The following is a 12,538-nucleotide window of genomic DNA, read 5'->3' as shown; positions in this document are numbered from 1 at the left end:
TAGATAGACAGACAGACAGATAGATATAGATAGATAGATAGATAGATAGATAGATGGATAGACACACAGTCAGATAGATAGATAGATATATAGATAGACACAGATAGATAGACAGACACAGTCTGTCTGATTGATTGATAGATAGATAGATAGATAGATAGACACACAGTCAGATAGATAGATGGATAGACACACACACAGTCAGATAGATAGATAGATAGACACACACACACACTTACCTGAACGTGACTGAAATAGCTCTCTGACTTTCCTCAGGCCCCTAATGCAGTCCGCCTCGGAGACTGTGGAGAATGCCTCCATCCTGTCAGGTGGCTCGGCACAGGACGGTCATCGGCTCTGGATCGGCAACATTGACCCCAAAATCACAGAGTGAGTGTTTGCCTGCGCAGAAACCCAGTGCTACGCTGGCTCTGAGGCAGACCCGGGTGATTGATTAGCCGAGCGTGTCTTTGTGCTGGAGAATGAGCAGACGACGACAAGCCGTGTTAAAGAGAGCCGCTCGGCCGTGGAGACCTGTTTTTCTGAGGGGCTGCCATCATTTCTCATTCACCTGGCGTGTTTACTTTGTGAACCTGTAGCGGCTGCTCAAGGTGGAGAGGGGGTGGCCGGGTGACACGGAAGGGAAGTTGCGAGAGCGCCCCTGGAAAATGTACGGCTTGCCCGGGCTGGCGTCTAGACAGGCGTTTCCTTCCCTCTCGCTCCTCTGTTTTTCTTTAAATAACCTGCTTGAACGAAAACAGCCGTGATGCCCACAGGCTGGTGATTGGGAAGATTAATTAGTTCACATGCTGGGTGTGTTTGTAGTAGTGAGTTCCACTTCAGGGTCCTGCAGATGCTGCACACACACACACACACACACACACACACACACACACACACACACATACACACACACAGTGGTGAAGTCCTGCTATGTGAGGTCAGCGTTCACCCGAAGGCAGTTTTTAGTTGAAGTAAGTGGATAATTGAGAGTAGTAATTGAGTTGGGAGGTAGAAAGGTACTTTAGGTATCGCACTGTAGCAGCTGTGGATGGATCATCAGAGAGATTTATGAAGAAACCGAGGAGATGAGGTAAAAGCTTTGAGGGATTCAGTGTGATGGATCAACTGGTTGCAGCACAATAACCTTTTGGACAGTTTGAACTTGTTTACACCTGTTTATCAACCTCGTTTGGTGATCCAAACACATTTTTGATGGCTGATACCAGTTTCTTAGAGAGAAGGGTGGCTGATATTATTTCAACATTTAATTTAACTAACATGCATAACAATTGCTGCAATTTATTTGACATATTTACTAAATTAGAAATAATTAATTTTAAAAAGAATCAATATAAAAAGTTGAACTTTATGAATTTATGCTTTACTAACTTCTTGATTCTGTAATCCTACTATGGTATTTTTCACAAATAAAGTAATATTTGAAACATAAATAAAAAGAAATTAACTGTAACCAATAGTCAGTAATCTGGTAAATGTGTGAGTACTGGAAAATATTTTCTCAAATACATGCAATTTTACATGCAGCACAGAGTGAAAATTAAATGCATATGAAATAGTGGCCAACTGGATATAGCACAGCATAGTTTGAAATCAAGGGCTGCATCTGAAATCACATACTTCCCTACTATATAGTAGGCGAAAAACAGTATGTGCAAAAGTTTGTCCGAATTCACAGTACTCATAGAGTAGGGAAAATGGTTCCCGGATGACCTACTTCCTTCGGTGAGATTCTGAAGTGTGTGTACGATGGACACTTTACTATCCCATGAGGCCACGGGAGAGCATTAATGAATGACAGTGAAGTGACATAACTGACACTGGTAGGTCACATGATAATAACAACATGGCGAATGTATTGTCCAGATTACATTCATACACACACATTCATACTATATAGAAATGACTTTTTTAGTGGTTTTTTAGTGGTTTCATTTCTTATTCAAAATAAGAACCTACCCAAGAAAGTATGTGATTTCGGACGCAGCCACTAATTTAAAGATCAGGCGCTGCCTTTCTTGCCGCTGTCAAAATAAGAGTCCTGTTGTTGTCTAAATAAAAGCGGCTTCAGACAATTATAGGCTAAACAGAAAAACGTATCGGCCATTGCCGATAATTTAAAAATGCCAGATATAGAGGTCAGTTGTCAATACAGATGTAAATCAAGGAGCCAGAAAAGCATGTGACCAGCATGTGATCTATCCTAATGCATCTCAGACAATGAAGGGCCGCCTAGTCACCTGTCAGTCAACCAGTGCTCTAAAGTAAGAGTTTTAAAAAGAAGACCAGTTTGATTAAAACATTTGGAAAATCCCAAACACATACAGACTTCCATTACAGACCGATGGTATTTATATATTTGGCATATGTTTTTATCCAGGTGTAAACAGGACCTTAGCCAACCCCATTCACATGCAGTGTTTGTTTTTGTATAGCGACTGTAGTGAGAGGACAGGCGGATCAAACTCGTGCTGCCGGCATAAGCACCACAGCTCAATATGTCAGATCTCATAGGCTAAATCTCTGTTTAAAAATGCCTGGGTAAAAATCGAAAGTAAAACCTAAAATACTTTTTTTATAAAGTTAAACAGGACCATTAATATTGTTTTTTTGCACTGTGATGATATTTTCATGCCAGTAAAGGACATTGTTTAATTTTTTAATTAGCATAAATTAAGTTCAATGCAACAAATACTGCCATGATGTATACTTACTATTGTATTTAAAATGTTCTTTATTATTCATATATCATTCTTTATTTGTGTTACAATAATAAAAATGTTGGTTGTTTTGCTTTACAGTAACCTATAATTGTGCTGGAGGGGGTGCTTAGTTATAATAAGTTATGTCACAATGCAAAAAATAATTTAGTGGCCTAAAATACAAGCTTCATGACTTAATGCAAAATATTTGTGTGAAATATGACATTTCTTGACAGTTTTTGTGAGATTTACCCAGTAGTTTTTGGGATTGAGAACAAAAACACAATACGAACACTCCATTTGTCTCTCTTATGTTATATGTAACAAGCATTTATCATCTGTCAGTCAGTTTTCTTTAAAGTACCAAGCTGAAGTAACATTTTGGAAATTAAAACATTGGAAAAATCAGCTGAGGCTTGATGCTTAGATTCTGATGTAAGAGTAATTCATTTAAAAAACACTTATTTGTCACTCATTCCATCACGCCACTTTACAAACAGCCTTATTTATTTAATATGATTGATCTCAATACATCACCGCTTTGGAAAAGCCTGCGAAGTTCACATTTACAGTTCTGCAAGTAGTCACCAAGAAATTTCAGTCAGACAAAAAAGAAAATCATTCTGTTCTTTCAGTGTAAACAGTCTCTTCTGAGTGCTAATCCATCTACCTTACTGACTGTTAGTTTCACCATCATCATTACATTAATCACACGCTGCAGCTAGATGGAAAATTACAGATTCTGGACACATTTGAGCAGTTGCTCAACTCCTCTCGTTTCTTTTCCACTGAAATGTGTTATAAATGTATGATACTGATAGTCAGTGCTTGGGCACCATGACAGGTCACAGTGCTTAAATTGCACGAGTCTCATACTTTCCACCTGTTAAATCAGCCCTGCTCCAAATCTCTGTCTAGGGTGTGTCTCAATCCGCTAGGGAGCGAAGTGCACTTCCAGAGGAATCAGCCATTTCTAGAGCTGTCTCTTTCTCATAATCATTCTAAAACTGGAAACGTACTTATTAGTGTCCTGATATCAAGAATTCCCGATCATAGGGAACTAGGAAGTGTTATGAGACTAGCCAATAACTGTTAAATCTGGAAGTGGGCATGGCTTTTAAATGGAAGTTTCTTGAAATGTAAATTCTGTTCACTTCATAGTTTTCATTTAACATGTCTCATATACGTCCGGTGGAAGAGTGACCTCTGACCCGACGCATGACGTATTGATGAACGCGGAAGCGCTGAGGATAGAGCAAAACTAAACACCGGTCATGAATTAGAAGTCTAAAATGAGAATTTCGATATAAGAGAAGAGGAGCTCGAGTTTGTTCCCCAGCCTTATTTGTTTGAAGCGCGAGAGGCGTAACGTTCCTAAAATAAACGAAGGTCTTATGGGTTTGGAACGACATGAGGGCGAGTAATTAATGACAGAAATGTCATTTTTGGGTGAACTAACCCTTTAAACCTGTAGTTTGAGTGACATTATGGCAGGTGCTGAAGATTGATGACCCATAATAAGGGCAGTGATGACAACATTTCTGCGCATTTCCATTTAATGAAAACATCCGTCAACATTTACAGAGCTCCACCCCATCATGCATGCACAACCTCTCTGACACAAACATACAAACTCTTTCGTTCAGGGTTCGTTTCCCACAGTTAAGGCCTGTAGTGTGGCGGACAAATTCACACAAAGCAGTGGCTGCTGTGGTAATAACAGGCTGACATATTGACCTGTCCATGCTCCGCTGGGGCCCATTTAGGGCCGGTGATGGATCTACCATGTGCCGCAGGTTGTTTGTGCTTTTTGGAGCTCTGCTTTGCATTGTCCATTATTACGGCAGCAAGGAACAGCAGGCCCTATCCTATGGGACGGCCGAGGAGGAAAACGGCATTGGCCTTAGACCACACCCTCCAATCATCTGAAATAGACACGTGTCTGTTGGAATCGCTCCTTGACCTTGACATCCATGCTGTTTTCTTGATTCTGCGCTGCTATGTTTCTCAAGGTCTGTGCAGCGACACTGAAACGAGAGACGTTGCAGGTGGGTGGGCAGAGTTTCGACCACTTTGGCCCAAACAGATGACATGCTTGGCTTTTGTCATCACTTACACAAAATACTCCAAGCTCCTTAGACGGACCCCTTCTTCCTCCCCACAGCACATTTTATTGCCCTCTGGGGATGTGCATTGTGGTCCGAAAAAAAATCAGCAGGTTGTCTCTTAGAGTCGGGCCACTATCAATTCTTCAATCTGCAGCAAGTCAGGAAGATCCCGTGGCCCAAGCCTGAGAGGGTGGTGGCTGGGAAAGTGCGAAATACTACTTGGAGAAAAGCCCCTGGGAGAGGAGGGGAAAACATTAATACTGAAGCCAGGACCCCCAGTTCTATCTGCGTTCATACCTTTCCAGGACTAAAAATAACCTCAACCAACTGAAACAACAAAGAAAACCCAGGCATCTCCTTGTCTCGGGTTAGGAGGCAACTCCCAGACCACTCTGGCTGTCATGCTAGAAGCTAGTAGCTCCACAAATGCTTTGTTGTTTATCCTGAGCGCGTCTTTTTGCACGTCGGGGAGCTTTCCCAGCCTTTTCTCAGCTGTAGGAAATGCTTGGATGCCTTCCTGAGTTGCATTACTGAATCTCTAGAATTTGGTTTGGGTGATGCCCGTGTGATGCCACATTCATCACCCTACGTCAAGATGAATAATTGGAGACAATGTCAGCACCAGTGACAAGATAATTCATATTTACTAGAGTATAAATGACAAGTAAGAGCAGCCAAGATAAAGACTTACTGAACTTGACACAATGTCATGTGATATTATTCCCCCCCCCCCCATGTTTCTGCACACTGGTTGCACCAGGGTTTTAAACAATTTTTTTTATTTATTTAAAAAAGTAATAAAAAAAAAAACTTTTAATGTGCTTCAGAATAAAATATTTGATCTTGACTTAAAAATTAGCATCATGTCATTGACTGTTGATATTGCGTTCTTTAAAAGTGGTTTTGCCAACATACTAAAACAAACATTGGGTTCAAACTGAGTTGTGTTCATGCAGCGTCAAGTCACATTAAATGTTAACGGTTTGGATGACGTACAGGTGAACATGCAGAAGCAAAGGTACTTGCTAACGTTCGGTCTTCTGTATGGACTGCATGCTAGACTGCTCTCGAATGCTGTGGACATGGTTGTTTGAAGAAGCCTATTTATACTCTCTCGTTTGAATAGCACAGGTTCAGCGTGAAGTTCTCCTGGAAAGCTGTTCATTATTCCTGTTTTACAAGCTCTTTGTACTTGTACTCATTGCTGCACCAAAAAATTGACCAGTTGCTTTTCTTCCATAGACTTTAATTTTTAGTAGACGCCTTGAAGCTTGTATATTTTTTAATATTTTATTGAAATAGGGACCATGCCTAGTCGGCTGATCCATTCTAGTATGCAACACCCACTTTTCACAATTAAATCAATTCCCAATGGATGCACATTACTTGGAAAAAACGGCACGTTTCTGAAGTTGCGAATGCCATTTCATGTTGATGTGTTTCGACACATTGAACCATGGTGATCATATGGGCATTGTGAATTTAAATCTGGCTTGCAACATTTCAAAAAAAGACATCCCTGTCATCCAAATCGCTTTATTTCTTCTGTGGAACACAAAAGAAGATATTTTGAAGAATGTTTCAGATGTGTTTGTCTAGTGAAAGTCAATGGGGTCCAAAACAATACTTTTTCGTCAAGGAACAGAATAAAGTTTGTTGGCAATAATAAGGTGCTTAAGGCGAACCGTAGTCATTTCCCATGTCTTCTATTGGCTTTTACCGTACAGCAGGTTATAGAAGCTGCACTCGTTGTAATTGTTTGTCTTAAATTAAACTCTTGAGGGAATTCACTCTTCCGCTTTTTTATATCCTCATTGTCCCCCTGCTGTATCCTTTGTATTGTGTGAATAAAAGATTTACAGCAGCTAAAAAGGTGTAAAGAGACCTGTCATTCTGATCAAGCCTTGCTTACTAAGAATTATGATTCCATGACATGCATTATTCCCTTGTGGCTTTAATAATGGTTATCAGTCATTTTTTATTCTTGGTCAGTACAATTATTTGTGCCATTTGCTAAAGGAAGCATCATGAATACAATCGCTCGTGAATCAAGTGTCCTTGATAATCTCATCATGAGTGCCGAACCCAAATTTCATTGAGGTATTTTGCAAAAAAGCAAATAGACTTGAAAGTAAAAATACCTCCCTCTGTGTTCCTGCAGGTACCACCTAGTGAAGCTCCTGGAGAAGTTTGGCAAAGTCAAGCAGTTTGACTTCCTGTTCCATAAATCAGGTCCTCTGGAGGGCCAGCCAAGGGGATACTGCTTCGTCAACTTCCACACCAAAGAGGTTCTTCTCGTTCTTCTTTACAACATCTAAGAATTAAAATACCAAAGGAAGCGTCAGTTTTGATCCAGAAATGATATGCACGTTTTTAAGAGGCACCCACACAGCTGATGAGATAAAGAGTGTAATATGAGGTAGTCCCAAGGGTGTTGTTGAAGGGGAAATGTGTGTTTATAGATCTCATTCACACCCTTCATGAGAGCTCGGAAAGCTAGTGATCCATCATCAGCCATTATTGTTCCAGCAACAGCCGAAAGTAGCAAACAAACACACAGGAAGGTTTGGGATCCAGAGACTTCGGAAGAGGCGATCTTTGAGAGAGGATTTCAAATGGAGATGGATGATCAGGAGTGAAATTATTAAGTATAGTGACATGTAATGCATGCATTTATGAGCATCATAAAAGCATAAAATGTGTTTTCTGTCCATCACAGGAGGCTGAACGGGCTATTCAGTGTCTGAATGGAAAATTGGCACTTTCCAAGAAGTTAGTGGTGCGTTGGGCTCATGCTCAGGTAAAGGTGAGTATCACAAATCGCGATTACTGTTGTACTAATTACTCTAAAATCAATTTTCTAAGCGATCAGACTTTCGATTTTTACCTGACAGATGATAAAACAGGACAAAATCCAATAGACTTATATTGAAGGAAGGCCATATCTAGAAGCCAGAATATCACGGGCATTGTTCAGACTACAGATCTTTTGTTTTCTGACATTTTAATGACCGATGCTGATGTCTTAGAGAACTTTGCTGAAATAAAATGAACATTCTTTAATATCATATTTGCTTAATTTGTTTGAGCTTTGTTTATTTGAGCTTGATTTAAAAAATAAATTGAAAATAATATATAGAAAGAGAGTTATTTAGATAACTTTGGTATCTGTTTTTTTTTTCACAAATAAATAAATTGTTACAAATATTCACTTCCATTTAAAAGTTTGGGGTCGGTAAGAAGTGTCTTATGCTCACCAAGGCTGCATTTATTTGATAAAAATACAGTAAAAAATACAATTTAAAAAAACTTTTTATTTTTATTTTATTCCTGTGATGTAAAGCTGAATTTTCAGCATCATTACTCCAGTCTTCAGTGTCACATGATCCTTCAGAAATCATTCTAAAATGCTGATTTGATGCACAAAAACATTTTACATTATAATTATAAATGTTGAAAAAAACATTCTTTTTTTAAATAATCTTATTTTACAGCAGAAGACCTACATTACCATGATGCTGTACAGAAAATTAACCAATTAGTGAGTTAAAAATAGCAACATGTGCCAAAAGAGCTCTTTAGCTCCGCCCACTGCCATGTAATGTAATTGATTCGATCTCTCTAAGTTCTCAAAATACTTAAATATTTGTATATATGTGCATATTTTGCATTAAACGATTCACCTCGTAGCTGATATGTCTTGGTTCATGGCAAACACTTTTTTGAAATCCCTATGGGAAAAATGAATGAAAAAAATACTTCCGGAACCGACACTACTGACAAAATGGGCGGGAACTGTTGAACCCGACTGAACTTCCAACGGTTGATGATGACGTATGAGAACGATCACTCAAGAACGCATACTCAGAAATAGCCTAAAATTATCTTTAGTCACTTTTGACCAATTTAATGTGTCCTTGCTGAACAAAAGTGTTAATTACTTAAGGACTTTTGAACTGTAGTGTATGAATAAAAAAAGATGACTAACAGTACTCAGTACTGGAATCGCATTTTTTTCAAACAAATATCTTCCCATCAGTCATTTCTCATACTCACTGTGACAGGGCTTTTGGCGGCCAGGGTTAGGGTTAGGGTTAACCTAACCCTAACACTCACATTTTTTCATTAGAAAGCATACATTTCTAGTCTGTACTGTAAATTCAGTCGATCCTTGACATCCATTTATGCTTCTATAGTTGTTTTATGGAATATCTGGATGCTGCTACTTCAAAACAGTCCATAAAGACCATGCATCACACCTATAGTTAAGCTATAGAGAGGGGCTCCACAGGCTTCCCTGCTGCTTAACAATAGGCAGCTGCCGCTGGGAGTGAGGAAATCCTGTATGGTTGAGAATCCCGCCCCTCTGGCCCTCCCCGTCTGAGGGGAAAGGGACACCAGGCCGGGGTCAAGGTCAACAGTGCAGGGTTGTTGACAACAAGTAGCAGCAGGCAGCTCTGGTTCCAGGTCCTCCTGACCACCTCCACCCAACACCGTCCGACAGCAGGACCTGTGTGGGTCTCGGGGTCTTCTTCAGCGCTGTGTTTGAATCAGCTGTGCGCTCTGAGCCCCCTGGTTCACTGGAGCTGTCTGATAATGTGGTGTATATATGGTTTGCAGTTGTTTGGGTGGAGAGTAGCGATCTAAAGGAAAATAAACAAAAGGAAAATTTGGAACTTAATGTAATGTATAGGATCAGAAACAGACTGAGAACATTGCTTTACAAGAGAAGAAAACCAAGTTTACTTTGATAAATGTTCCATTATTCATTATTATTTGATTACATTATTTTAACGTAACCAAGGCTGTGCCAGCAATGGTGAAAAAACATCATTTTTAAATTTTTTTTTGAAGAAACTATGCTTACCGAGGTTTTCAACCTTCTTGTGTACAGTCACGAATGGGAGGAGGACATGGATTTTATTTATTTTTACACACAAAAGACTTATTTTTAGAATTTGTAATTTAAAGAAAAAAGTATTATAATTGGTATTTTTGCCCTGCAAACAAAGTTCATGCAAGTTCATCCTTTTTTTAACCAAAAAATGAAAACCTAAAGAACATTTAGTTTCAGTTTTGTTGTCAATAAAAATGTTTTGTTGTTTAAAAAAAGAAAATTGGCATTCCTACTTTCAAACAGGGGTGATATTGATATATTTGGTCCCTAGATGTGGTCCTTCAATGAAAGTCCATGTTTTTTTTCCACCTGTTTTATCGTCCACCGGGTCTGATTGCTTTGAAAAGTAATAGCACCGCTCAAAATGAAAATTTTAAACTATCATTCATGCATGTACAGTAGTTACGTGCCAAAGTTTACTTTGGGGGTCAGCGAGCACTTCTAATAATATCAACATGAAGATCCAAACAAATTGATCCCAACAGATCAAATTCCCATCCTTAAAAGAAATAAAAAGTCCCAGTCCACACCATTTGCCAGTTAATAATCAGGTTAACTTAATAAATGCATCACATTTTGGACGTTAAAGGCATTGCAAAAGCAATTTCACATTGTTCTTTATTGTGCTTTAATACAATGTGGAATCCAAAGATTTTTTTCAATCATCTCCAATTTTAAAGCATTTTCTAATCACTCTTTGTTTTTATTCCCCACAGATTCCCATGAGCTGCTATCATCCTCATGATCGCAAGGGTGGTTGGAGGGACATTTTTGAGTGGAATGAATGTTTATGACGTTGCGTAGCCCAACTTTTCCCACACTATTCCAAGAGAGCATATGACTAATAAGCAGCCGGCTCTCTTTCTCTGCTCTCAAATGCGACCAAATGTGTTTAAATTAAACAACCCTCAGTGCATTTTGTCTCGGTGTCTCGTGTACAGACTGTCTTACATCCATCTTGGTGTGTGTTTGTTGGCTTTCAGAAGTTTGAACCCTTCCGAGGAGACAAAAATGTGCCGGCCAGTTTAGATCCTTCGTCCAGCGAAGCAGAGGAGATGCCAACCACACTGAGGTTTGGGACATTACCTCTCAGCTTCCTTTCATTTTCCCTCTTTTTCCTTCAGATTCCCTCCTGTTCTTGTTTTCGTTCTCATCTACTCTTTCCAAATAGCCTCAAATTGACTTAATAAGTGACCCATTTGGACTGGATAAGAAGGTTTCCTTTTCTATTTCCTCTGCTGTTTAAAGTGTTAATGCAAAGATTCGTGCCATTGAAGCCAAGCTGCAGATGATGGAAGAAAACCCGGATGACTATTCCGGACCCTCCGCGTACATCTACAACAAGCCCCCTGATAACAGAGACAAGAGGTCCCAGCCCTACCGCAAGCAGTTTCGCAAATTCAGGAGATGACCTCTCCAACAACTGGCCAAGTGTCTCTTCACCCAACACGAACAGACTGAGAGACGTGCGCAGATGAGCCGTTCTTGTGTCTTGGCCAGCGTGAGACTGTGATATGTCATGAGAAGAGCGAGTCCAACCCCTTTGATTTGTAGTGCTGTTCTGTTTCTCGGTCAGCGGAGGAGTATTTTTACTGAATGACCGGCTGATATAAGCAGAATCTAACTAGTGAATTCAGTTTTTTGGATATTGATATTACCCAACTAATTTCAGTTCTCCTGGGTTTAAAGGGATTTATCAGTCATCAAAATGTTGTCGTCATTTATACTCGCTCTCACATCGGTTCAAACCTGTAAGAGGATTTTTTTTTGATAAATTACTGATTTTTTGTATTTATAAAATGAAAGTTAATGGGGTCCAATGTTGTTTGAACCCCAATATTCTTCAAAATATATTATTTTGTCGTACAGGTTTGAAACATCATGAGGGTGAATAAATCATGACAACTTTCATTTTTGGCTGAATTATCCCTTTAAGAGTTTGTGCACCTTTTCAATTTACATCCCTTCCTTGATATTCTTCCAGAATATAGTGTTTTTTTTATCCACATGTAAAGTGCCCCATGTGCTGCTTGCGAAAGTTGTTGTGTGTTGTGAGTCTTAGGATCCAAAATCTACATACAAATCAGACTGTACCATTCTTTGTTACCCTGTTGGAGTCCTATATCAAGGAAGCACAATATTCTGCATTGTTTATTTAACTTGCCTTTTTAAGTCTAAAGAGATAAGGGCTTTTATCACATGATCTAGAGTGGGGCATCACAACAGGACAGTTTGGTTCCAGTGTAAATATCCAGGTATTTTGATAGATTTCGCTTCTGTTGTGTTCAAAAATAAATGAAATGGTCCTTGAGAAGTCCAAACTGGATTCTTGTGCTTTCACTTTAAGTGGACATGTGTGCATATTTAAATCACAGTAAGATCTGCTGTGTTGATTCGAGCTGTCTGTAATGATTGATAATATAGTGGATTTTTTTATTTTTATTACTGTTTTCTTAATAAGTTTATTAAACTGCGACCGTTTTCAATTATGAACAAGCCTAGTGAGTAGCTACGGTAGTTTTTTTTTTTTTTTTTTTTTTTGCCATGAGCAGGATTCAATTAATAAAATATCAATTTAACCCTAAAATATTTTGTTTTCAAAATTAAAACCGAGTTTGAATTCGAATTAACATGCGTTATTATCGGTCTTTGCGAATGTAACCCAATCATAGAGACCTTTTATGCTGCTTTTTGTTTTATTTGTTTATCATTTATTATTAATTTACTGTGTTCATTTATTTGTCGACACTATAATTTCCCCTGTGTGATATAAAATAAATCGGTCGCATCGACTAACGAGACAAGTTTCC

The 12,538-nt window shown here is 39.0% G+C and overlaps 1 protein-coding gene across 1 annotated transcript in view; it reads left to right on the top strand.

Moving 5' to 3' along the window:
* The window catches only part of rbm18 (RNA binding motif protein 18), a 14,109-nt gene extending 1,571 nt beyond the window's left edge, over nt 1–12,538 (top strand). The window contains exons 2-6 of the mRNA XM_081354611.1: nt 277–390; nt 6,993–7,119; nt 7,551–7,631; nt 10,712–10,800; nt 10,977–12,538. Of these exons, the coding sequence (XP_081210737.1) occupies nt 284–390; nt 6,993–7,119; nt 7,551–7,631; nt 10,712–10,800; nt 10,977–11,139 (567 nt within the window). The 5' untranslated portion in view covers nt 277–283 and the 3' untranslated portion in view covers nt 11,140–12,538. The remainder of the gene's footprint in view (nt 1–276; nt 391–6,992; nt 7,120–7,550; nt 7,632–10,711; nt 10,801–10,976) is intronic.

This window comes from Scardinius erythrophthalmus, assembly GCF_964197995.2.
Source record: "Scardinius erythrophthalmus genome assembly, chromosome: 23".
NCBI classification, from domain to species: Eukaryota; Metazoa; Chordata; class Actinopteri; order Cypriniformes; family Leuciscidae; genus Scardinius; species Scardinius erythrophthalmus.
Note: the sequence above shows the minus strand (reverse complement) of the source record. Positions and strands in the feature narration are given on the sequence as shown.